Here is a 27,949-nt window from a genome sequence, read left to right as displayed (position 1 = left end):
TGTTTTATCTGTGTACTTGCACGTCATGTGACCATTAACCGAGATCAAGTAACCGACACAAGTGTGAACACGCGAATGTGTCATTAAACTATTGAAATGTTAAAATCTCAGGGGTACTTCATGTAAATATTTTACATCTAAACAGTTTGGGGAGCCCTGATTTACACAATTAGTTCATGAGGGTTGGGGATGATTGCGTCAACCTTTTAAATATTTATTTATGTAAATCCGGACCGCTTTCTCAAGCCAAAGCAGAAGCCAACAGAAGAGGGGACAAAATACTGTGTAACAAGGCCAAAGAGCTGATTCTTGACAGCATGTCGACAGACAACAGGGAAGAAAGGTTTGTGGTTGTTTTTGCACAGAAGGGAAGTATAGTCTAATGGACAAACATGACTTGAATAGAAACAATGAATATGTGGCTGCAGGAACGAGTTGCTCTTTATTTGTGTGTGCAGTATTCTCTTGAATCACGCAAAGTTGTACGCTATGTATAAATATGTATTCGTACCTCTCCAATACACAATGAACATTTGAACATATTCTTTCCTGCTTACTTTCCAGTCTACTAAAAAGGCTTAATGTCTGAAGACTGAAGAAAACAACATGAGGTTGAGTAAATAATGATTTCCAAACATTTTAATATTTCGATGAAAAATATAGTTTGGAATATTTACTGTGTTCATTTTGCTGAACGTGTAGCCAAATTCCAACTCACAATATAATCCTGATCACAACCAGACATTGCCAGGGAAAACTCTGAATATCTGAAATGAGTGGCTTTAGACCTTCTGGATAATGAAGGGCAGCGTGTCCTGAGGGACTGTAAGCGGCTTGTTCTAGATGATGAATTAAAGCCGAAGCTAACAGTTGCCGCTGACTGTTGCACAGCCACACCTGAAGGAAAGAGGGCGGTGTGGGCTGGGAACCTCAGCTGGTGGTGTGTTGCAGTCATTAGTGTCCAGAGTCCACGTCTGCGGTCATTAATCTGCCTCACAGCACTCAGAAGCCTTTAAAGGGGGGTTAAACAGGCCACGTTCCTAAACTCAACTCTTCACATATTTTAGCTTCTGTGATCAGATTATTATAACTGTCATGTGTTGCGTGCAGTAGTAATCTACACAGATGAGAAGAACAATAAAGACGCTTTGTTGTGTTCATGATTGCGTAATGACGTAATGTGTGTGAGAACGGAAGTGAGTGGGTAAACAAGTTCGCTACTCCTGTGTCGTTACTTCATTGATTACTAACTCCTGACAGATGCTACACACTTTTAATATACACACACGGAACATTAAACACAACACACTTTAACACTGACGACGCAGAACACCGAGCTGAGGAAACTGAGGGCTTAAATACACTGGGAATGAGCATTAACAGGGAACATGTGTGCACTAATCAGAAACCATGGTAACAAACACTGAACCATAACTGACATCGAAACTAAACAGAACATGATTGTGACAATAATACTTGGAGGAAGAATTAAGTGTTGTAATTTCTATTAAAAATAATAACTGTTGAACATTGGAGTCTTTTGACATATTAATGTTGCTTTAGGCGTTCTGCTTCTCACCCAGCAGAAGTGTCTTCCAGATTAATTGTTTGGATAGAACACCAAAATGCTGGTAATGAGTGCTTTATACTTTTGTTTAAAAGTGTGCTATTCATGTGATTGGTGGATACATGGCAAGGTGGTGGACACATGCTGGCACATCCGGTGCCGAGAACACTTAGTGCTCAAATATATGAGCCAAATGTGTATGGAAATGAACCTTGGAACAGAGCTGGTCTCTGTGCAGGATCTTCCGTTGCTAAAATTATCTGCGTATTTCAATACACTTTCATTCCTTTATTGATGTGACAGTGTCTGCTTTCTCTGCAGTCTCCATTCATCTTGGATTAATGAAGTAAAGATCTAAAAGTTGACAGGATGTGATATCAAACTGATCTATATCCGCCACATGCTGCCTTGAACTAAATCAAGTTTACAGACACATTAGAAATGTATTCTTGGAAGAAGATGATTACATTTTAAACGTATGTTTGCTTCAGTTAAAGTGACTCAAGTTAATTTAGTCAACCTTTTGGGAACAGATTACCTCCAAGCTAAAAGACATGGGCTAAAACAAACACAACTCCAATTCTGATTAACTCTTTCTGCAGAAAAAAGACACCTTGAGCTCAACCAAGTCAAGTCATCTTCATTTATATAGCGCTTTTAACAATGTAGATTGTTCCAAAGCAGCTTTACATTGATAACAGGAAATTAAAGTAAAGTGTTTTGGCTTTATAGCAGCTCTAGAAGAAAGTTATTGTCCAGCTAAAGTTAGTTTGATTGATTCACTTCCGTCACAACGATCATTAGTTATTAACTTAGGGGCCGCTAACACGACACCGTTTTAACAAGTCAGCTAATAAATGTGAACCATATGAAGGAGGGATCGCATTATTATTGAGCAAACAATACATGAAACTACCGCAAAAGCATCTCCATTTCCTCCTGTAGGAAAGGCTGAAGGTTTCCAGGGAAGAATTCCATTTTCCCAGGCAGGATGACAGAATGGGATGCACACAGAAAACTCTCCATTAGTGGTGAGCCACAAAGAGAGGCAGGCCCATTGAAAGAGACTGTCAGCGCAAGAAAGCCCTCTGTGTGAGGGGTCAGAGGAAGACCTGTTCCCATGGTGGCTACCACACAATGGCAGAAATGTGTAAGCCGCCAAACTATACCATACCATACCATACCAAACTATACCATACCATACTAGGGGTGGGAGAAAAAATCGATTCTTAGATGCATCGCGATGCGGACGTGGACGATTCTGAATCGATTCACAAATGTCAAAAAATCGATTCTCTAAAAAAAATTATTATTATTTTTTTTTCTAATAACGTAATATTGACGGAACGCAAAAGGCGGAACTGGACATGCAGTGCGCGTGCAGTCTGTGGCGCGCACATAACAGACGCATGATGGCTCAGCACCAAATTCGAACGGCACCCTCTTCGTTAAAAGCTAACGTATGGAAAATTGGCAATTTCATTGTTACCTATTTAGTATTTTTTGTATGAAAGCTGCTTTCAGTATTTAGTTTTCACATTAATATGCTGTAAACCGATCTGTTATACGTAGGCTACATTATACTGCCCTGCAATATGTGCAATGCCAGTCACAAAAAGTTTCATTTTGACTGTGCTCTCTGCAGATGTTCATTCACTTTTTTTGTATAAGCTGTTTTTGATTGTGGTATACAGCAAACATTTCAAGTCATAACTCTTTATTATTTAGTTGTGTATAAGAGCGGCTTTGTATGTTACTAATTATTCAGAATATGCGTAAGTCCACAAGCATTATATGAGAGCTGCCGGTACATCATTCTATATTTTTGAACAAAAACTGTTTGTGATTTTGCTACAGCAAAATGTTTTTTTGTCTGAAGGATTATATTGCTCATTGGAAATAACAAGAGGATGTTGGTTAGAAGTCTATTATTAAATGCTAGAGATTCAGAATATGCTGAAGTTTGTATTAATTTACTACAAGTACACTGCTAGCACAGACACACATTTATTTTCCTGTTGGTTCTTTGCAATGTTCAAATCACTTCCATTTGTTTTATTAATAAAAGAAGATGGAAGTAAGTTCGTTATGGGTCATCATAAATACTTTGCTTTAAAAGTACCAAGTAAGTAAAAAAAAAAAAAAAATCGTTAATAATCGATAATCGTTACCCTCTGAATCATAATCAAATCGAATCGTGAGGTGCCTAGAGATTCCCACCCCTATACCATACCATACCATACCAAACTATACCATACCATACCATACCATACCAAACCATAGCAAACCAAACCATAGCAAACCAAACCATAGCAAACCAAACCAAACCAAACCAAACCATACCAAACCAAACCATAGCAAACCAAACCAAACCATAGCAAACCAAACCAAGCCATACCAAACTATACCATACCATACCAAACCATTGCAAACCATACCATACCAAACCATTGCAAACCATACCATAGCAAACCATACCATACCAAACCATAGCATACCCCATAGCAAACCATAGAAAACCATAGCAAACGATACCATACCATACCAAAGTATACCATACCATACCATATCAAACCATACCATACCATACATACCAAACCATACCATACCATACCATACCATACCATACCATACCAAACTATACCATAGCAAACCAAACCAAACCATACCAAACTATACCATGGCAAACCAAGCCATACCAAACTATACCATAGCAAACCAAACCATACCATACCAAACCATTGCAAACCATACCATACCATACCAAACCATAGCATACCCCATAGCAAACCATAGAAAACCATAGCAAACGATACCATACCATACCAAAGTATACCATACCATACCATATCAAACCATACCATACCATACATACCAAACCATACCATACCAAACTATACCATACCATACCATACCAAACTATACCATAGCAAACCAAACCAAACCATACCAAACTATACCATGGCAAACCAAGCCATACCAAACTATACCATAGCAAACCAAACCATACCATACCAAACCATTGCAAACCATACCATAGCAAACCATACCATACCATACCAAACCATTGCAAACCATACCATACCAAACCATAGCAAACTATAGCAAACCATAGCAAACGATACCATACCATACCAAACCATAGCAAACCAAACCAAACCATACCAAACTATACCATAGCAAACCATACCATACCATACCTAACCATTGCAAACCATACCATAGCAAACCATACCATACCAAACCATACCATACCAAACCATAGCATACCCCATAGCAAATCATAGCAAACCATACCATACCAAACCAAACTATACCATACCAAACCAAACCATACCATACCATACCATATCATACCATACCAAACCAAACCATAGCAAACCAAACCATAGCAAACCAAACCAAACCATACCATACTATACCATAGCAAACCAAGCCATACCAAACTATACCATAGCAAACCAAACCATACCATACCAAACCATTGCAAACCATCCCATAGCAAACCATACCATACCATAGCAAACCATACCATACCAAACCATAGCATACCCCATAGCAAACCATAGCAAACCATACCATACCAAACCAAACTATACCATACCATACCAAACCATAGCAAACCAAACCAAACCAAACCATAACAAACCACCAAACCATACCATAGTACTACATAGCAAACCAAGCCATACCACACTATACCATAGCAAACCAAACCATACCATACCAAACCATTGCAAACCATACCATACCAAACCAAACCATTGCAAACCATACCATAGCAAACCATACCATACCATACCATAGTAAATACATCCAACAGCTATCAGCAGACAGGACTGCTACATGTTATTTACACAGCTCTGAAAGCTCATTCAATCAGAATTTAGAGTCAAAATTCACAAGTCAAGGGTTATATGATAATGCTAAGCTGTTTTTGCACTGATGCTAAATTTATCATTGGTTGTGCATTCGTATATTTTTGATTTGTGGCCATCAAGTTTAAAATGAAAGAGAAGATGCATAATGCATACTGGATTTTCCAAATATTGAGATTACCACATGGTTATTTAATACATAATACATTTTTCTTGAATTTCCAGTAAAATAACTATATCAATATTCACTACCATTCAAAATTCAGCAAGAATGCCTCAAAAGTGACAGAAAAGTGTCAAGATTTCTATTACAAATAAATGCTGTTCTTTTGAACGTTATCAAAAAACTTTCCGTTATACACAAACATATTGAGCAGCACAACCATTTTCAATAATTACACTGTACTCATTAAAACTCTCTTTTAAAACTCTCTTAGTGAGCATAAGAGACTCCTTTCAAAAACACTAAATCATAGCATATCAATCTCACCAACTTTTGAACAGTAGTGCATGTACTGTTACTATGATATAAAATGATTCATATCAGGCCATTTAACATATAACGGCCATACCACCTTCCCCAGTTTGCAAGAAACCAAGTGAATGCATTTTATAACTCCGGCAAATACATCAGAGCACCATCATCATCAAGATCGGCAATGCTTCACACCAGTCTCATTAGACAGATTTTACTAAACCACATCATTCTGTCTGGCACAAGTGACTTCATGAACTGGTCGCATAAATCACACACAACTGCAACTATTCCCATGGAAACTAATGAATCAGAACCTTGAGTAAAGCGTTTAACACTCACCATCCTCAGCTCACTCCATTGATGAACTGAGAGGAGAGGCGAGTCGCGTATATCCTCCTCCGGTGTGAGCAAGGCTAAGGAGCTGTGAGATCCTGACTGCGCTCCCTCTCCAGGAGGCCTTTGTCCCTCACTCAGTTACGGATCAGCGGGCAAGAGGCATTCATTCACTGCATCACTGACTCCCCCCCCACCAGGCATCGTGCACGCTCCTAAGGTATAAGCTCCGCCCCCGACTCCCCATCCCAACCGTCCCTCTGTCGCGGAGGCTTTTATGTAAGCACCATCCACCCACTATATGCAGCTTACGTAAGCAATACCAGAGTGGAGACACTCTGAATGCACTGGCTTACAAGAAAACTAGTGACGAAAACCCCAACAATCCATAATCCTGTTCCCTGTATCACATAAGAGAATTATGACTTGCCTTCGTCTCCTAGAATTACATTCCAGAGAACAGTTTAGACTCATAAACGCCAGTGTTGGAATATTGGCATGAACGAAACATGAGATGGATATAACATGAGCAAATGCAACTCAGCAAAAATGGCTGATTAGAGAAGAGGAAATATAAAGTTTTTTTCAGTTAGGGAAAACCCAGCTGCCCTTTTCCAAGCTCATTAACCAAAGCACTGCATGGGACAATTGCTTCGCTTGTTGAGTGCTGCTTTTCAATTCCTTCATCCTTGGATTTGTTGCCACAGAAGCTGCTGGTTAGTAGTAAGTAGTGTGTGTGCATGTGTATTGTGTGGGGAGGTCTACATATACACAGGCAGCACATACACACAGAGAGTGGGTGTATATGTAAAAGCAACCTATTTATTACTTCCCTTACTTCAAAACCAAATAACTGTGATTTCTTGTTGCATTGATGCATCAATAGTCAGAGAATTACAATAATATGAATGAAGTTTCAAGTTCCCAAACAAAGGGAACACTAATCACCATAATGGTGAGTTCAAACAAAAACATTTTTAGGAAAATCAGCATCAATTTATGAAGTCAGCTTATGTGATGTTCTCTCAAAATTTTCAGTTGTATTGACAATTGAACATTCCAGATGACTTGAGTGAATGCAACTAGAGAAAGATAACTGCAGAAGTGGAGGAAATGAGAGAAAAGTCTAATAAGAACTGCCCCGCCTCAAAAACTTTTTTTTTTTTGCTTGGCAAAATGGCCCTCATACCAATCAATTAATCTTAACTTGGGTTGGAGTAAACAAGGCATAGAATGTGAATAGTACAGATTACTAGATTTTTACAATTAATTTAAGACATTAAGTAAAGCTAACTAACACGTGTTACTCAGAACAACTGTTGTATTTTACAGTGTATGTAGTCCATGAAATTGTATTGCTCTATGGCAGTACAGTGTTGATTATACAGGCCCACACAAACACTGGCCATCTGCACGGCTTCAGCCCTTTCTGCCAATGCTGCCAAAAGTGGACTGAGCAGTCTCTTTTCTTTACTTTCACTCCATTCAGGCATAATTTCTTCTTATTTGCCAAATAAAAAGCTGCCTTGTTGTTTCGCTCCCTGCTCTTACTCAATAAGAGAAGCAGCTCAATTTCAGTTTTTGTTCAGCTTTTTCTCAGAGACTTTGAATCAATAAATCCACCTTATTGTAAAACTGGCGAGAAATTATCACTCTTTTTATTTCTTAAAGGGGATGTCTAATGCCATTTCATGAATTCTAACTTGTTTACACTGTTATAGAGATGGATTCTCATGCTAAACATTGCCAAAGTTTAAAAAAACGAGTTGGACGTACAGTATGACGACATATTTCTGTGTCAAATACACTCCTTCAGGCTTCGTATAAGTTTCGGAAAGTTTTTTTCAAGTATGGCCCTGTATGACATCATAAAGGGCAGAATTCCTTGTATGGGCACTTCTCCCGGAAGAGCGCGCGCAACCAGAGCGAGAGCAAGAGCAACACCCATCAATGTGCTTCGTCGCTGAAAGATTTAACATTTCGGTTTTAGACCATGAAATCACCAATGTCACCAAAGAAGTGAGTTTTTGGTTGTGAGGGAAAGATAACCTTGCTCAGCTTCCCAAAGAACCCAGAGTTAAGGGAACAGTGGAGGCAGTTCGTTTTTCCGGGGCAGCAACAGAGTTGTGCAAGTGTGTTTGTTTGTTCCTGACATTTCGGTGACAAATGTTTTAGAAACAAGGCCCAGTTCGATGCTGGATTTGCAGATTGATTGAAACTGAAAGATGGAGCGGTCCCAGCTATAAAAGATCCCGGTCATGAGTCGGAACCGGATGCAATAGCAATACTACTCTATAGGTACTCAAGATTCCCATGAGATTGAGATTGTTATGTCCCCTTCAATATTTGACTCACTCAAAATGAATGTGACTTATATTCTGGATAATACAAACAACAAAAAACAATCAAGCTGTAGTTTGAAGTTCAGAGTATATAACAAGTAAGAGTATATAAAAGTAACTTTCCAATCAAGGTCAGATTAATTCAGATGTTGAATGATGTCACAGATGTTTTGTCTATGTAGCAAGACAAACCAGCAGATACAGAAGTAGGGAAGTATGCGATGATGCAGCCCGTGGTTAGCCAGTGTTTGATTAGGGGTGGAGATAAACTCTACAGGAAAGTGGAGCTTGAGGGCCAGAATTGCAAGACTCATCTTGCCTTCACATGGTTTAAGGTAGTTACAGTAGTTCAAGGGTGTCCAATCCTGCTCCTGGAGGGCTACTATCCTGCAGAGTTTAGCTTCAACCCTGTTCAACACACCTGACCCAGCTAATCAAGGTTTTCAGGATCACTAGAAACCTCCAGACAAGTGTGTTGGGGCGGGCTGGAGAAAAACTCTGCCGGACATTGGTCCTCCAAGAGCAGGTTTACTCAGTAGTCCATTGCTCCAGAAATCATAGGATCCTGTTGAATTGATTTGTCCACCATATTGAGCAGACACTGCTTTGTTACATTTATTTAGAGGCTGAATTAGCTGGAAACATTAGTGAATTGGTCAAGCATCTTGAGATTCCACTTTACTGGATAAAGATGTCATGAAACCCACTTTCAGTCATGTTATGGGGTCATCCTTTCAGCCAGCACTAAGAAGATCTTGGTTTCCATGTAGAGGAGAGAGATTGTTCTGAACTGAAGGTTTCAGATGAGTCTATCAGTGGTTCTCAACTCTGGTCATGAGGACCCACAGCTCTGCACATTTTGTATATCTCTCTTATTTACACATAACAACCCTGTTGTTTACAAACTAATGCCCATTACATCATCTACTAGCTATTTTTGCATTGTATCAAGCAACAGCCACCAATCAGCCGATCGTAACCCCAGACCCTCAACATCTACGTCTGGTTTCATAATAAAGATGCTGAAATATTTACAACCTCTTCTCTCCACTGTGCCGGGGGCTCATTCTAATGACATCATGCATTCTCCTCAGTATCCAGTAGACAAGTCCTCCTTTTGTGATCCAGATCACAAGACCCAATAGTCACCGGCCTCTGTAGACTATAGCTGGTTCACTTTAAGTTTTAGAAAACCTTTCAAACAAACATCTGATCTATTATTTCAATTCTCCCAGACAGAGGAGATTTACAATCATTAATATATGCATGATGCCATGATGTTTCCATTATTTGCATGCATAACAGACCAATGCTTCCCCCTTAAAATCCCTGCGGCAGATAATGGCATGATAATGCTACTTAAACAGGCATGAAACTCTAGAGGATGCAGGCTAATGGTTCTTTACATGCAATCGGCAATCACATCATTACTGCATGGCACAAGCTGATTGGCCACTGCTGATCATGCAACCAATAAGAGGCCTGCTCAACATTTAAACAGTCTGGTTCAGTGTTTGCTGTAGGCTAGTCCTGCACCGCACTATCATAGTTCCTCTGAGACCCTCTACCTCCCCCAGCTCCACCTGCTCAGACCTGCTATGGGACTGATGTATGTCTACTTATCCAGCAGCATAACTTACATGCTCACAGCAGCGTGTCTGAGTATCTATTAGCAGTAACAAGTCCATACATAGCAGCAATAATCAACAGCAGCGTAGCAGATCTAGTCTGCCAAGACCAAATACATTAACATTGCCATATTCATTAAAGGGATAGTTCGCCCAAAAATGAAAATTCTGTAATCATTTACTCACCAAGTTGTTCTAAATCTGTATAAAGTTATGTCTTTTGTTGAACACAAAAGAAGATATTTTGAAGAATGTGGGTAACGAAACAGATGCTGGTCCCTATTGATTTTCATAAAAATGAAAAAAAAAAAAATAAAAAAAAAATAATAAAATTATATATATATATATATATATATATATATATATATATATATATATATATATATATATATATATATATATATATATATAGTAGTTCCATAGTATATATATATATATATATACACTATGGAAATCAGTGGAGACCAGAAACTGTTTGGTTACCAACATTCTTTAAAATATCTTCTTTGGTTTTCAACAGAAGAAAGAAAAAACTTGAGGGTGAGTAAATGATGACTGAATTTTCATTTTTGGATGAACTATCCCTTTAAAATACTAAAACTGTTAATAACAGCCAAGAGTTGTCATGACTGAAATATGTATATAATATATGTATATATATGTATATGTATATGTATATGTATGTATTTATTTTTTATTCTTATACACAATAAAAAAGTTGGTGATCTAGTATCTGACCCAGAATATTTTTTGTTTTGCTGTAGACAGTTCAGTGCAACTTCAGGTTCAGTGTGACTTGAGATATCTGATGCAGCATGCTACACCTTGCAGCACGCATGAAAGGATGTGTTTTACCACAAATGTCACCAAGTCTAGCAGGATATCTTTGCATGGCACCAATGCTAGAGGGTTAATTTCCTTTTGCAAAGAAAGAGGTAACAATGCACGCCTTATACTACCATTACAGCCAGCGAAGGCAACATCAATGTCTCATCTCTTCTTAAGGCAATGACCCAGATACTACTGACTATTGACCAGCTGCTTAATAAAGCCATTACTGTCTGCCTTGGCCCTACTTGCCATTTTTGGCTTGTGAAGGAATAACTCAGATTCTTCATAACCATAATACCCTCCAGGGCAATCACGGAAGTAGCTTTTTATTTTTTTGGAATCATACCTAAAATATCCTCAGAAAAGTGCTGTTATTAGTGTACTAGGTTCGTGATATAATTATATTATTAACATCTTAAATCAACTTCGATGTGCTAATCTCACACTACAGCTTGGCATCAGCAATTTCCTTATGATATGACACACAACATAATACATTACAATTAAATGCATTGCAAAGCATCATAATGTCATAATTGGATAATGATTGACATTATGTCAAATGCACAAGAGATGATCATGAGACAGACTGAAACTGTGATCAGTTTCAACCTTTGTTGCATGCTTCACTTCACTTTTGTCCTGTACAGAATCTGACCACAAAGAAATGGCAGTTTTAGAATTTGCACTTATCTTGGTTCTTCATTATTTGATGTGAAGTAAACAATAATAATGAACTCATTGATAATAAATTATTCATCAATTAAAAATAAAAAAGAATTCACTCAAAAAGAATCACAATGTATAAATGTAAAAAAAAAAGTGCTTCACCAATGCATCACTTTCTAATTATTATGGGAAACAAAAATCACAATTTCAACTTTAAATGAATTATCAATATTTCTGGTTATTGTAAAACATGGTGGTGTCAAGAACTGCAAAAATCTATGAACAAAAGCCCAACAAGCTTTGTTTTACAACATAAAAACAACAATCAATCAACATTTAGCATCATAAACTCACAATTGAAGAAGGCACATGCATCACATGCTTGAAAGCTGATAATTCCTGTGCACAGCCACAGAAAACAGGAAGTACACTGATTGACAATGACAGGGTTTCAGTCACTCTTATTCATCTGAGCTAAAGACACTGAGCTGCTCCTGATACTATAGGTCATACTCCCTTACTAGATTTCTATTGGCATCTCAAAGTAGGCATTTTTTAGTGTGGCTTTCATGAGAAATCTTTTCACAGAATTTGGTGACGAGCGTCGTTACCCCCCAGGCTTTGCTCCGCTACGCTGTCGCTGAAAATTACTGTCGCTGTTAAGAAACATGATGGACACACTGTGACTCTCCAAGTCACATTAAATCAAGGACTATCACCTCTACCCATTTCACACACTGACTAAAAATTGTCTCCTTTTTTATTGATTAATTAAAGTTCCATCTTGGTCCATGAATCTCTCTGTAAATGGCCTATAAATGTTAAATTTAAAGACTTTTTGAAATAAAAATGTAATAACACAACCCTGCCGCCTGTATATGAAAACACCAGTTATTGTGTTATCATTTACTCACCCTCATGCCATTCCAAAACCTTTTAAAGCTCTTTAATGTGAGTTCAGTATCATTTTTGAAATGTTATTTTAACCATTTCTTCAACATAATGACTAAGTGACACATTGTACATCAAGAAAATCAGACAACGCACATAGAGCAAATTGGAAAAATACAGTAAAGTTATAACTCATTTGATTGGTGACAAGTGTGGGTCTGTGCACTGTGAGTGACTGAAATAACATCAGCAATATGCAGTGCAGAGTTTCTCAGCTGTAGAAGAGACTGATATGGAAAAAGACTTCTGGTTCAGCTCACATTCACTTAAGTCTACCACAGTTCCTACATTTGGCATTGCGTGATGCCGTCTTCACACAGCGAGGTGATCATGCGGTTGCATGAGCCGTTTCTGCAGTTGATGAGACGCAGTGGTTTTCAGTGTGCTGATGTGCAGTGTGAGGGTGTTCTGAATGGTTTCTAGTGCGCTGCCTTGTGATTATTTACTGAAGTGAAAAGAGTGTCTATGATATTTCAGAGCCTAGATAAGTCTCAGGTCCTTTAATACAGATCCTGTATTTTTATCATTAACCTGCAGTTCAATTGCTTAGAATAGTAGTTCTCAACGAGCTGCGTGCTTTGAGAGATTTTCTGATGTTCACTGAACAAATGAGACGAGTTACCACCAAAGTTTTTAACTCAGGTTTATTGGAAAAAACGTGCTTGTGGCGACATTTGGGCAACATGATAATACGTTGCTTCTTGCACATTTTATGACACTTTCAAAGTCAAATGTCCAGTGGTGCTAAAAGTGTTTAAGTTTAATCCAAAACAGATGAACGTGAATCTGGCAACATTTTATTGCGTTGGTTGTTGCACGTATCGAGTTCTTAAATTAAATGCATGTTGAGTGATGCTAAAAGGTTAATGCTCAATCGCATTTGAAAATAACGTACCACCTACACTAAACCTGACTGATAATGTTAACAAAGCAAGCATGAGATAAACACATTTGCTGAAGCAACAATGTGTTTTTAGCTGCTTCTACGTGTGAGCTTTGAGCTCTTTTAATATGACGCGTACTGAAGCGCTCAGCAGGGGCGTCACTAGGCCCTTTTTAGCCCCCAATCATTTCAAAATGATTTGAAATTAAATAGATTTTCACGGGGTGACTTGATGAATAACCAACCGTATTGTTGATTATAAAGGCTAAAAAGCTTAAAAAATAAAATAATTTATATTTCATTGTAGATGGACTTAGTTACCTAGCTTTCCTGGTAGCTTTGTCTGAGAAAATGATTCATAAATCAACCTATATCAGTTGACCCTATGTTTACTTTCTTCACTGACAGACAAAAATAAAAAGCCTATATCAGTCAAAGCTCAGCTTTAGGAGGGGAAAAGACAGAGCAAGAGAAAAACAAAGAGAAAAAGAGTGTGATGCTGATGAGGTGAGAAAAAAACAGCTGCCCACACATTTTGGCCTTCAAAACATTTTCAAATGCACATATGTAGATCAGAGAAATCAAAATTTTCCTGGGGGAGCATGCCCCCGAACCCCCCAAAATACCTTGCATTCGGTACCTCCGTGATTATAAAACCGTGCCATATGCATGTTACTGGATGAATGAATGAAATTAGTTAATAATGAGCATTAGACCATAAACTAAAAAATATTTTTATTTAGTTTTTTACATCATACAATCATTGGGGGCTGAGCCCCCCTAAAATGAAAATCCTAGAATCGCCCCTGGCGCTCAGCATTACAATGCTGTACCAGGTTGTACATCGTTAGAAACGTCATACATATGGAGCTGATTATGTGATGCAAATGTCAAAATGTATTAGTTTACAAATCATGCACTATGATAAAAGTGTCCTGAGCTCATAACATAGTATTGTGCAAGAAACTGCATGAAAATAAGCCTTTATTAATTGATAATCTTCCCCTGTAATCATAATTTGTGTGAAAAAGAATAAACTTCTGGTGTTCATTTCAGTGTGTTTGGGAATTTTGCAAACACGTTGCAAACACATTTTTCCACTGAGCCTGCGTCGCAAGTTTACTACTTCGATCTTTAATATTGTTTACATCAAACACCCTGTTAGATACTCTAGTTAACATGAACTAATGTACGTTTGGTTGTTCAGCAAAGGCCGAAACTGAATTAAAGCTGAAATGCCACAAACTCTCAGGGACAAGTGCCAAGGTACAATTATGTAAGGAATTTCTGACCATCGCACAGACGAAAGGTCTTAAGCATGGGAGGATCTCTTAAAGAGAAACATATGGAGGCTAGATTAGATTAGGACGTTCCTGAGCATTCTGCAGTGTTGACTACAAACACACAGCTTAACAGCAAACTGGAACACACTCGTAGAAAATTGCAATGTTTGAGCGGACAAAAATGCGCTTTCACAGTCTTGGTATTAAAACAATCCTAGAATACACTCTTGTTTTGTCCCTGAATAACAATGGTGCAATCTCTCACTCAATGAGTATTTGACCAGATTTCTGTGCTTAGCACCAAATAAAGATTATTTGATTTGCGCTTAGATCATATGATGAACTAGTTTGCAAAACAGTAATACGCTCTTACAGAAGCTCGCTTTCATTCATTCACCCTCATCTCATACTATCAGCCTTTATGCTCTGATTTTTTCTAGAACACAAAAAGAGAGAATATGACAAATCTTTTTTTTTTTTTTTATATGACAGGTTATATGAAAATGTTCTTTAAAAAAAATGAATTAAAAAAAATCCAATCATACAAATTTGGCACATCATGGGGTAAGTAAATAATGACATAATATTAATTTTTGGGTTACTTATACTATTAACCAGTGGGTGCAACTTTCCACTCACCAGTTCAATTACTAATTTGCTAACTGCTCTTGGGTTCACAAAAGTTCTGATAGGATTTGCCTGAGGATTTAATCCAAGCTGTTGGCAATGGTCAACTAAATCCTGCTAGTACAATCAAGATCCAAATAATAACAGATGCAACACTTCATGCAACTTAAGCCTGAAGCTGTCCGAGATAGCAGAGCTCCACTTGTTGCAGATGTAGGCAAAAAGAAAAGCATAAAACTGTTCAAAAGCATCCTTCCCTCACCTCTACAAGATCTTTGCTGTAACTCTTAAAGTCTCCCTGTAGTCAATAATTGTATCCCTTAAAACTCATCTTTGATCACTAAAATGACATATTTAAAAGTTTTTTCCTTGAAATAAAATTCTTCATGACTTAAAATAGCTTGAATGTAACTCGACACCTTTGTCTCATTTAGTATACGCGGGTCTATGACTATGCAAATGAGCCCCGCCTCCACTCACTCACAGCAGCTTTCAACCAAAGACAGTCTCAAAAACACGGTTTGAAATCGCTGGTGTTTCTGGCTGCGTTTACACTTGGCATTAACATGCGACCTGTCTCCGGATGTTGTCCACATACACATTGAAAAGACAAGTGTAAACGCGCTTCTGATGGGAATGTTTTCCGATCAGCGTGTGCAGGTTCGGAGGTAGTCGAGGGCGCATTGTGATCGGATCTCAGTGTAATGTAAACCAGCATCAATCCAGCATCGTGTCTGCATTCACAGGTGGATGTCACACATTCCCCCTCCTCTCTCCGGAACTGAGAGCTGTGTGGTTTTGCGATAGGACAGTCGAGTGCAAAGTACATGTAGGCTACATCGCAAATATACGGAAATGTTTGCCTTCGCAGTTCGCACCCGAAAGTTGCAGAACAATTCATTTTCTGTAAAGAACACATTTTTCCCACCACAGCTGACAACGTTCTCGGACCCATACGTTTCTCTGTACCATTTCCATTACGGCATCTATCCACATTATTAGTACTTGCAGCTAGTCTGGCTATCACCAGACCAAGCTCAATCTGTTAAGACTGAACATTAGTCTGGGGATTCTGCTCTGTATTTTCTACTGCACAAGTGGCGTGATCGACGGGCAGAGTTCAGATGACTCTGTACGCAACTGGATAGTCCTTCAACCAATCAGACCGTCAGGGTGACGTACTTTGCAGAGCGACGCGAAAACTCCAGGCAGGAAATGTGTAACCAAGCGTGTTGATCAGCGGTTTGCAGAAGCAGTGATGGAATCCAGCGATTTTAGCAGGTTGTGCAAAAAAAAACAGGAAAGTTAGTGGTATTTACACCCACTCGAGCGAGTTGTTTGCTAAAAAGAAGCCATTGAGCATCGTCGAGAGGTTAAAAGGACTTGGACAGAGCCGTAACGGCTCTGGAATTTGATTGGATTAAACCCGCCAATAACGCACCAGGTGGATAAGCCAGTTTGTGATTGGCTCCAGCAAATTTGTAAAGGAAGCAGGATAGATAAATGTACAGGTGTCCAGCCTGAGCTGCAGGGCGAAATCAAATCGCCGCCTCTTCATCCTCCTAATTTTGCGAGATTTGTTAAATGTCCCCTGGCTGTTTTTAAAAGAAAACCCACCACTTCAGATCGACTTTGCTCCGGGGCCATCCTTTTTTTTTTTTTTTTCCGGAATGCGAGATCCGATCTGTTATCCAGATACAGAAGCCACTTGATGTGGATAGGTGTAAACGCACCGTGTCCTGATTGGCTTATGATCTGATCTGCTTGATCAGATCACGGTGATCGCATGTTGATACCAAATGTAAACGCAGCCTCTGACGTCACAAACTACCTTGTAACCAATCAGATCAACGTGTGATCGTCAAAGAGTGGATCTCTGAGCTGAGTGAGTGAGTGGAGGCGGGGCTCATTTGCATATTCATAGAACCGCGTATACTAAATGAGGCAAGGGTGTCGAGTTACATTTAAGCTAAGGCATGAAGAAATATTTTTCAAGGAAAAAAAATTTAAATTGTCATTTTGGTGATCAAAGATGAGTTTTAAGGGATAAAATTATTGACCACAGGGAGACTCTAAGTTACACCGGGGGTCCAGTCCTTCTCAGGCTACACATTCTAAACATAATGCCAATAATTAAGTAGCTAAGTTCAGATATTGATTGAACAGAATGATTAATAATGAGTATGTTTCTTGAAGGTTTAAGCAGCGAGGTGTTCAGTGCTGCACACTATGTACGTTTGACTGATGTGTTTTGATGACGGTAATTTCCTTCCTTTCTGCACAGCCATGATTCGAGCGACTCTGCTGACTTTACTACTTTCCTGACTGCAAGTCTCACATGTCACACCGCAGAGCAAATGCCATATCTGCTTTCCCCGCCGCACTGTGACCAGAGAGATGATTACAATAAACAGCAAATCACTTCATGGTGATACATTGAGGTCTTGTGCTTCCTGTTGCATAATGACATAAAGTGGGGCTTGTGAATCCTTTAGCATTTCTGCATAAATATGACCTAAAACATAATCAGATTTCTAAAAGTCCTAAAAGTAAACCCAATCAAACAAATGTCCTGAAAAGTGAAGTCAAAACTTTTCTATCGCCCCAGGAGGCTGGATGCAGTCTAGCTCATAAACCCCGCCCTCTCCATGTAATCTAAAAAGACGTGAGACAAACTAAATAATCAAATTACATTTCAAATAAATTTTTTCCAAAGATGGTTTCTGTCATTTTAGGTAGTTTTTATTCACGCTGAAGTAAGTCAAGTGTTCGTTTTTTAAACAAGTTTGGTTTAAGTTTAAAACGGGAGTGTGACGTCATGATTGACAGATGAGATTGACAGCTTCTCTGAGCGAAGTAGTCACTGAGGCACCAACGACTTTTTTCGGGATCTTCGGGAGGAGATTGGAGCTTAAACTTTAATTTCTACATTTCCATAGCTGTTTATTTCACACCAACATATTGAGTTGTTCTGCAGTAACTGTACAAACCGATTTTGCGGGAGTGTGTGTGATACCGCGGCTCCACTTCACGCTCGCTACTGCGCAGACTCCGGCTCCGAGAAAGAATTTCCTTTTCTACGATGGAAGAGAGTGAAGGTGCGTCATCCATCTTTTTTTAGATGCAAAAAAATTTACTTTGTCAATTATTTATTGAGAAATCTTAGAGCGGCACAAGTATGTGATCTCTTGCTTTCAGTATCCGGTGTGACCCTCTTGTGCAGCGGTAACGGCCACTAAACGTTTCCAGCAACTGCTGATCAGTCCTGCACAACGACTTGGAGGAATTTTAGCCCATTCCTCAGTACAGAACAGCTTCAACTCTGGGATGTTGGTGTGTTTCCTCACATGAACTGCTTGTTTCAAGTCCTTTCACAACATTTTAAATTGGATTAAGGTCTGGACTTTGACTTGGCCAATCCAAAACCTTAACTTTGATCTTCTTTAACCATTCTTTGGTAGAACGGCTAATGTGCATGGGGGTCGCTGTCTCGCTGCATTACACACTTTCTCTTGAGCTTCAGACACGGACAGATGTCCTGACATTTGCCTTTAGAATTGCTTGGCATAATTCATAATTTATTGTTCCATCAACGATAGCAATTCGTCCAGGCGCAGATGCAAGCAAAACAGGCCCAAACCATGATACTACCACCAACATGTTTCACAGAGGGCATAAGCATATTATGCTGGAATGCAGTGTTGTTCTTTCTCCAAACATAACGCTTCTCATTTAAACCAAAAAGTTATATTTTTGTCTCATTCGTCCACAAAACGTTTTCCACCAATAGCCCTCTGGCTTGTCCTCTTAATCTTTAGCACAGGCGGGCAGCAATGTTCTTCTTGGAGAGCAGTGGCTTTCTCTGCCATGAATTTTTTCAATTGAATTTCTTGAATGTCTTGAATTTCTTCCATTTCTCCACAATCTGACTGTGGATTTGTGGAGTCAAAACTCTTTAGAGATGGTTTTATAACCTTTTCTTCTCTGATGAGCAACAACAACTCTTTTCTGAAGTCCTTTGTCCGTGTCATGATACACTTCCAAATGTGTTGTGAAGTTTATACTTTGCTAGATCCCTGTTCTTTAAATAAAACAGGGCACACACTGACACCTGATTGTCAGCCAATTGATTGAAAACATCTCAGAACGGGTGGAGCCAAATTTCACCTTCAAATGAACTGCTAATCCCAGAGCTTCACATGGACAATTGGATCATTTTCTTGAATAAATAAATGACCAATATAATATTTTGACTCATTTGTTTAAATGAGTTCTCTTTGGCTACTTTTAGGACATCTGATGATGTTTTAAGTCATATTTATGCAGAAATATAGACATTTCTAAAAGGTTCACAAACTCGAGCACCACTGTATGTGCGGGAGCAAACTCACACGTGAGCTGACTCTGTGTTTGTTTATATGCGTGTTGTATTGCTCATCAAAGTGGTACTTGTGCTTATCCTGGATGCCGCAACCTATATAGAAATATCAAGATTACATTCACTTGCGCGATCTCAATCAGGAAGGTTGACTTTTCACAGATTACCAACCTTTGAGCTCCCGCACATACGTCATTATGCGACAGGAAGTTCGCGCTTGACTGCCATGAACACGCTCAGGACCGGTTCTTGAACAGAGCGATTGTGGCAAGCAGGGCGGGGCCGAGAGCCGTGGGAACGGAGCCATGCAGCACAGGCGAGTGCTAATGGGGACATTTAATTTAATATTCAACAATAATATTGACCATTATACCATTATATGAGAACTGAACTGAGCTGGATGATGACATTGCGGTTTTCTCCAGAGTGGCTATATAAATAATTGAACTAAATTCATAACTTTTTTACAACAAAAATTAACCATCACTGAACTTACTTATTTTCCTGTTATATCTGTAAAGCTGCTTTGAAACAATCTGTATTATAAAAAGCATATATATAAATAAAAGTCTCGAGTCCCACGGATGAGCTCCAGAAGGATAAAAGGAGGAGTGACAACAGTGAAGGACGAGAGAGGACCAGGCCTGGACTACATGTTGTGTTTTGTTTATGTTTGCTTGTTTTGTTACGCTTTACTTTCGTTTTGTGTTTGTTTATTTTATGATCTTAAAGTCGCGTTGAACGGTCGCCGGTTCCCGCCTCCTCCTTCGCTGAGATTTAACTTTGCTACACCGATTATTACTTCACAAGACATCAATCCATCGTAAGGAGTCATGGGTATTAATTTAGTTTTGCCTGTTGTTGTTTTATTCTCAAAGGGATGGTAGCCATTGACTTGCATTTTATGAATCACCAAGGACCACGGTTTCAGCTAGAAATCTGCTTTACATTTCTACTGAAGAAAAAAAAGACACCTACATATTGGATGGCCTGAGGGTGAGTAAATTAACAGCAATTTTTCATTTTTGGGTGAACTGCCCCTTTAATGAGTGTTGCAGTGATCTACCACAGGTAGGAGAAGTTACAGTTATTTTACATATCAATATGATAAAATACACCAATTTTTTTAACTATAGTAGTTATAAATATAATGTGAAAAATAAAAAAATTCTTCCACCAAGTCACATCTTTCAAATGTTCTCTGTTTATGGTTGCCAACAACACTTGTTGTGCATTAATAAAGAATGTGCGGTGTTTATCTAGATTTTCAACAAGTATTCGTTACTTCAATGAGCTCATTGTTTCTGCCTTAAATTATTACATGTTAAATTAATAAATTTGTAGCTAACTGTAATTTTGTACATTTCTGAAATACATAACTTAGACACCTCTAACACATGACTCTAAATTGTATTGTGGATGTGGACTCATGCATTTTCTGTAAAGCTGCTTTGAAACGATGTGTATTGTGAAAAGCGCTATACAAATAAATGTGAAATTAATTTTATGCGCCAGGTTTAACCAATCTATCATGAATTTCACTTCACATGGGCGTTTGCAATGCAACGCTAAGACTAAAATTCTAATTTTCGTAACAATGAGTGAGTCTTCTTATTTTGCTTTGCAAATAAAGGCAAGTCAAAACAGAATGAATATAAACTACTTCCTAAAATATACAGGTATTCAACAGTTCCTACCGCATTTCTGCAAGGCTGTGTCTTGTACCATAATGTGCAGAACCGGTAACATAATGTTCCAGCATACATGAACGCCTATAGTCTACTATACCATCAAACAGATAAGGTGTAACACTTACACACTGACGTTATGTCTTGCTATATATCCCGTCATGTCTTGCTACAAAAAACAAATCCTTTAATGATTATGAAAAATTGCTGCATTTCCCTCTTATGAAACCAGTTACTATTATTCAAAGGATAAATCCATTTACAGGAAAATGTGGTTCGGCTACTCCAGGCTGATTAATACAGCAGTTTACAGAGTCGTATCGTGAAGTTCATTGATGTGATCTGATGTACTAGCATGAATCATTTATATGAGTAGTTGTCTTACCGACTGATGCTGATGCTGATGTCCGAGGCTCAGCTGATGAATGCGGTAAATGATCCACCTGCGCCCGAGATCAGATCAGACGATCCGCAGACAGCATGAACACGGACACACGCACGCACACACACATCCAGCACTGTCACGCGCTCAGATTTACACTCTCACCAGTCGTCTTCCTTTGTGTCTTTTCTGGTTGTAAATGACAGCAGTGTTGGAGAAGGAGCCCTTGACTGAGGCGGAACACTCCCACTGTGCGCTAACTGGACAAAACACAGAGAAACAGCGCCGCCTATGCGTCAATGCGGGGTAATGCAACACCTTCCTATATCAGCCAACCCTCAAGTTCTGTTGAGATATTTTCCCTGATCGAAATTAATCATGTTAAATTCGAATTTAACCCATTATTTCCCAAAAAAATCATCTTAAAATCAAGTAAAAATGTGTTATTGAAGCTCTAGCCGAGTTTAGGCCACTCAAGTATACCTTTCTGTTACTGTAGCAATTTGACCTCAGCGATATAAACAATTTAAAAAATAATAATGAAGCAATAAATACTTTTTCATTACCACTTAATATTCAAAATAAATGTTTGAGAGAATACTTGGAATTAGAAAAATGCCGTTTAAAATACGTAGTAGACATTTCACTCGGCGGCCATCTTATAAACGGCAGTTGTTTCAGTCATAAAGTTCCTATCTCTTCCAATCAAATTCTCCGTTTCTGCAGTGACGTGATGACTTTACTAATCAGCCATTGGCTGTTTTATTTAGAAGGCGGGACTTGATCCGCCATATTGCACGTTGCACTTTCTCTTCTCCCATTCATGGTGAACCATCTGTATAAAGTCTTTGGAAGGCTATATCATGCCAAATCGCAGGACATCAACTCAATTTTATAACTTATCTACCTAACTGAGGACCAGCCAGAAAATTAGCAAGAGTGTAGATTAAAACAACACAATGTGAAAAAAATGAAAGGGTCTTAATACTTCCTGAGTGCAGTGCACTGTATTTAATATCTTTTAATATCTTAAAAAAAAATTTCACCAGATATAAAACAGATATAAAGAAACAGATAGAACCAATACAGGGTGGGAGGTTTACCCATTGGCATCACAAGTGCTTTGAGAGACAGTCTTTGTCTTAATGACCCTGTACATGTTCGACTGCACTAAAAAAATATGAGGAAAATACTATATTTGATTAAGGTATTTATCTGACAAAATTAATTAATTAATTTTAATTAATTAATTTCTATTAAATTTTACGAATCAAACAGTTCAACACTTCACTTATCACTAGCAATATATATATATATAGTATAATGCAATAATTTTAGACATTTCTCCTTATATAGAAAATGTTTGGACTAAAAGGCTCTTTATAATTTTGTAACGAATCTTGGGTTCTATAAAGAACCCCAATTAACATTTATTTTCCTAAGAGTGTACATTGACTACAGCATAATCAGATGATCAGATAATCAATAAATATAAAATTTTCTCTCGTTTTTGCGTGTCCATAATTTGTTTGTATGACAGCCTGGCCAAAAAATATGTCGGCACAATTTGGCATGTTTCATTGCGTTATCATCACAAATAAAACAATTGACGCAATATGCTTACAAAATCTTTAACACATTTTTTTTTTAAATAATATTTGAATAAAGGGTGAAGGTGTTGATTTTTCTAGGCCGGACATCCCTTTTGGTCACTACTGTATATGGATGAAGATTTGAAACGTTTCATGAATGTTTGTTGCATTATTTGAAGAAAAAATTATTTACATAAGTAAAAGCATAAACAAAAGTACAACAATGATGATAATAATAATAATTTAATAATGTGTGATCAAGTAATTTTGCAGTACTTATTCTTATATTCTTAAAGATATCCTTAAACCAACAGGAAACAAGATTAAGCACCAACATGTTTAAACTTTTCTTTCCCCATATATAACATCATGTAAGAAATAAGTCAGTCTTTAACAGGTCTCGGTCTGAAGCACAGACGCCAGCGCTCTCCTCCTCTGAGGCGCCATGAACCGGGACAGGAACACCACTCTCCTCTTTGACTTCGCCTTGGTTGACGAGACTGAAACTGATGATCTAGAAAATGGATAAAGTATTTTATTAGACGTAAGAGCTCTAAATCTTCCGCAAAGCATTTCCATCACTTTCTATTTTAATAAAAATCATTTCAGTTTTGATCATTTCATCTCAAAGAGCAATTTCTGAATTATGTTTGAGCTTATAAATGCTCACTGACTATATTAATTTCCATATCTCCAAGCCTTTGGAAGTTTTCCATGACTGCAGGATCTCCGTCAACAGTTCATAATCTCGTCAGATATGCTTTAGCTCTGTCACCTGTCCATGGCTTCCCAAAGACGCTGCTTCAGTTATGTGCCGGTAGAGATCGTGGCGGGCTATGAAACTATTGAGCCAATCTCGACCTACAGGAATCACAAACTGAAGTCAGCAACACAAGAAGAGTGTGTGGGTTTACTGCAAGAGTCGTCCGCACAGACCCTACCTGCTAACCTCTGCTCCCCCCAGTTGTTGGGCACAGGAATGTTGTTCTTCTGTGCAAATTCAAATGCCATTTCCCGGCATTTCTTTGGAGTAAGAGTGTGTGTGCGTTCAGCCAGCGTCCTGATGTTTTCTGCGAGCTCCTCCTCCGATTCCTCGGACAAGATCCTCTTGGCCTCTGCCGTTCCTCTGTACCCGACTGTCTTCTCTCTCTTTTCTTCAGCCTTCTTCATGTACCTCTGCAGGGTGGACCTGCCGATCTTCCGTTCCTTCGCCACTGTTCTGATCGATTTCCCACGCTTGACTTCGACGAACGCTTTCTCCAGCTCCTCGTAGGTCACCGAGCCCCAGTCCGTCTTTCGAATGTAGTTTCGTGGCATGATAGCTTTCCTAGTTTTGACAACAACATGAAATGCATATTAAATTGCACTTTAACATTACATACACTACCGTTCAAAAGTTGGTGTCAGTAAGATTAAAAAAAAAATAGTTTTATACAGCAGTGTCGGCCCAGATCCGGGCCCATGTGGATTTCACGCGTATCAGATGTGGGCCGGATCTGGGCCGACACTCTGTTGCTGTCTGGGAAGACATTTGCACAAATGTTGTTTGTTTGAACTCCTTTATAAGATGTATCAGGAGCAGCACAACTGTTTTCAACACTGATGATAATCATAAATGTTTCTTGAGCATCAGATCATCATATCAGAGTGATTTCTGAAGGATCATGTGACACTGAAGATTGGAGTAATGATGCTGAACATTCAGCTTTGATCACAGGAATTAATTACAATTTAACATATATTCACATAGAAAACAAATTGGAATAATATTTTCTCAATATTACTGTTTTTACAAGCCTTGGTGAGCAGAAGAGACTTATTTTAAAAAATCATGAAAAACATTATACATTTGACTAATTATTTTATGATTTACAGTCTAAGCCCACGAGTCAGAATGCTTCTATTTTGCATTTCTCTAATTTAATAGTTTTTTTTTCCATTACAAATGATTATAAAATGAAAATATTATCAACATATATTAATTTTAATTCATAACCTTTTTTTTTTTGTATTATTTCAAAATGACAAAACTTTCTGTTTATTTTTAAACCTGTTTAGTTTCAATCTTGTTTTGTATTTCAGATTTTCAGTCTGGGCGGCGTTATATCTGAATAATAAACTTTGACATGAAAAATAAAAAAAAAACTTTCCAAGTAAAACAAACTTACTTCTCCTTTGTGTTTCTCTCATTTACAGACAGCCGGATATGCTGCGCAACTTCAGAATGTTTGGTCACATGACAAAGCAATGCACAGTTGCCTAGATACAAGGGTGTCTCAACTTACCCACTGGCTCATCTTACCCCACTCAACCCTATGTTCTACTTTCTGTGATGCCGTCTGACAGTCTCTGCGTCAGGACTTGTACTCTGAAAGAAATAATTTTGTTGTAGCCATCTGAAGGTATAACAATTCATATTTACTTGACACAGAAATGATACACAAATTACACAAAAGCTCAAATTATGTTATTCAATAAGAAAATGAATGTCATTTTATTTGTTATAGAAATATGGTCCCCACCCACATATTGTCAGGGAAGAAATTCTGCAATGTTACAACATGCTGTATATTATTACATTGGATAATGAAGAAAAATGCATAATTAAATTATTTTGCTTGATAGGAGCGTTCTGTTATGCCAGGCTCTATATCTTCTCAGCCAGGGGTCCGGGGCCAGCTAGGGGGATCCAGTAAGTTTTAAAATTATTTAAATACAGTTTTATTAATAATATATATATAAAAAAAAACTAAACACACTAAAAAATAAAGTTGTACAACATTAAACTTCATATTTTTGAGCAATTTTTTTTAGATACACACTAGACTTTGAGTATGCAAAATTTCTGACGTCACAAACATGAATTCATCATATAAGAAATAATAATACACTCAAAATGAAAAAAATATATACAATTTACTCAACTTTATAGCAAAAAAAAATCGTTCTTTTAATTCAGACGTAATGATCTGTTACTGGTCACACATGTTCAGGTGAAGCGAATTCGCAGGTCAGAGTTCACCAAACTTGAACTTTTTAATGCAGCGAAATGGGAAACTTTTCACCTGATCTTGCGTTTGTGGTCTGAAGCATTCGCATGCGTGAACGAAAGGTTTAGTGTGATAAATGTATGTTGAAACTGCAAATCATAATAAAAGCAATAAGGCACTTGCTATATTGTGAATATAGTCACGGCTCAATTGGCTTGATATTAAAGCAGATTTAGCCTAATTAATGACCATTTTGTAAAAATGTTGACATTGTTTGTACATTTATTTGTTTAATAAACTTTAAATCTAAATATATAGCCTAAATGCTATAAATCTTTCACATCTTAAGCTTAACATTTAGACAACACTCATATGGTCTTTAAACTTAAGGCTTTTCCCCCCAAAAGCATTCAGCTTGATTTAACAGCAATTTCACTTCTACATTTACTATCATTATGCACAAATGCTTATACACTAGTTCTTATACTATCACTTCTGTTTTGTGCAACCAAAAAAACTCTCACTGCCACTTTGTGTAGACATACTGTGCTATGTAATAACATCTTTAAATTACCATGGTAAATGAATGTCAATCACTTGAACCAATGGGGTTTGTTCTCTCGTGTCAAGCAGATTCTGTTGAGCTTGTTTATGTTTGCTGATCAATGCTAATATGTTAATAAAAGCCTAAATTATATCTGTGCATCATATAAACCGCTCGATTCATGTGGCTTAGTTTTATGATCTCTTTATGAACTTCCTGAAGCGTCAAAGTGGCAGTAGTGTAGCTGTCAGTGGAGGGACAGGAATCTCCCAGATTTCATTTAAAATATCTTCATTAGTGTTTCGAAGATGAACGAAAGTCTTACAGGTTTGGAACGACATGAGGGTGAGTAATTAATGACAGCATTTTCATTTGTGGGTGAACTAACCCTTTAACATGTAATAATCCCATCACTGTGCCATGGCACTGCCACAGTAATGCGTGTAAATGGACTGATTATACACTGTCAATCTGTCCACAGTGAATATGATTTCATACAATAAACTTTCTACATGCAAACATATTCTTACAAATCGCCGAAGCAGCTAAAAGCAACACTACGTGAGATTTGAGAAGCAGAAACACACACAGGTGCCAAAAAAACCCAAAACACACACTTACAGGACAACACAGAGCTCTTCCGCCGGAATGGGAGTTGTTGCCGGAAGTCGTCACGGAGGTGGGCGGGGCTTGCGGTGCCACGTTGATGGACAGCAGTGGGGACGTGGAATACAGTCCATCTGCAGCCGGGGCAAATCTCACACAAAACACACAAACCCTCGCATCTTATAAAGTTATTCTGCTAATTCACTGCAACGCTCGTGTTTGTGTGTGGATGAATCTGTGCGTTTGACCGCTGGAAGCACGAAAGCAGAAGGTAAACACTTTTAAAACTAAAGAAACCC

At 38.2% G+C, this 27,949-nt stretch overlaps 3 protein-coding genes across 11 annotated transcripts in view; 1 reads left to right on the top strand and 2 right to left on the bottom strand.

The window, feature by feature from the left end:
- The window catches only part of cdc42se2 (CDC42 small effector 2), a 32,994-nt gene extending 10,816 nt beyond the window's left edge, over positions 1-22,178 (bottom strand). Inside the window, exon 1 of one of the 4 annotated variants that reach the window (XM_079860539.1) lies at positions 21,922-22,178. The gene's annotated coding sequence lies outside the window, so the exon portion shown is untranslated. Of the gene's footprint in view, positions 1-897; positions 1,006-6,262; positions 6,606-21,921 lie in introns of those variants that run through there. The other 3 variants (XM_079860540.1, XM_079860542.1, XM_079860541.1) reach the window with 3 other exon arrangements.
- Positions 22,179-23,736: 1,558 nt separating this feature from the next.
- LOC307153074 (uncharacterized protein) lies at positions 23,737-27,743 on the bottom strand. Of its 2 annotated transcripts, XM_079862212.1 has the most exons (5): positions 27,666-27,743; positions 25,679-25,878; positions 24,452-24,837; positions 24,286-24,371; positions 23,737-24,024 (listed from the first exon to the last, which is right to left on the bottom strand). In XM_079862212.1, the coding sequence occupies exons 3-5, from the start codon at positions 24,825-24,827 to the stop codon at positions 23,878-23,880; spliced, it is 609 nt and encodes a 202-aa protein (XP_079718338.1). In that variant the 5' UTR covers positions 24,828-24,837; positions 25,679-25,878; positions 27,666-27,743; the 3' UTR covers positions 23,737-23,877. The 2 variants fall into 2 exon arrangements, with proteins under 2 accessions (XP_079718338.1, XP_079718339.1); XM_079862213.1 differs by lacking the exon at positions 27,666-27,743 and having other exon boundaries at positions 25,796-25,874.
- The window catches only part of sec31a (SEC31 homolog A, COPII coat complex component), a 39,594-nt gene continuing 39,346 nt past the window's right edge, over positions 27,702-27,949 (top strand). For 4 of the 5 annotated variants that reach the window (XM_079862170.1, XM_079862169.1, XM_079862168.1 and 1 more), the window contains exon 1: positions 27,730-27,921. The gene's annotated coding sequence lies outside the window, so the exon portion shown is untranslated. Of the gene's footprint in view, positions 27,922-27,949 lie in introns of all 5 variants that reach the window. The other variant, XM_079862166.1, reaches the window with a different exon arrangement.

This window comes from Squalius cephalus (genome assembly GCF_949319135.1).
Source record: "Squalius cephalus genome assembly, chromosome: 24".
Classification (NCBI taxonomy): Eukaryota; Metazoa; Chordata; class Actinopteri; order Cypriniformes; family Leuciscidae; genus Squalius; species Squalius cephalus.
This window is presented reverse-complemented; position numbering and strand designations above follow the sequence as displayed.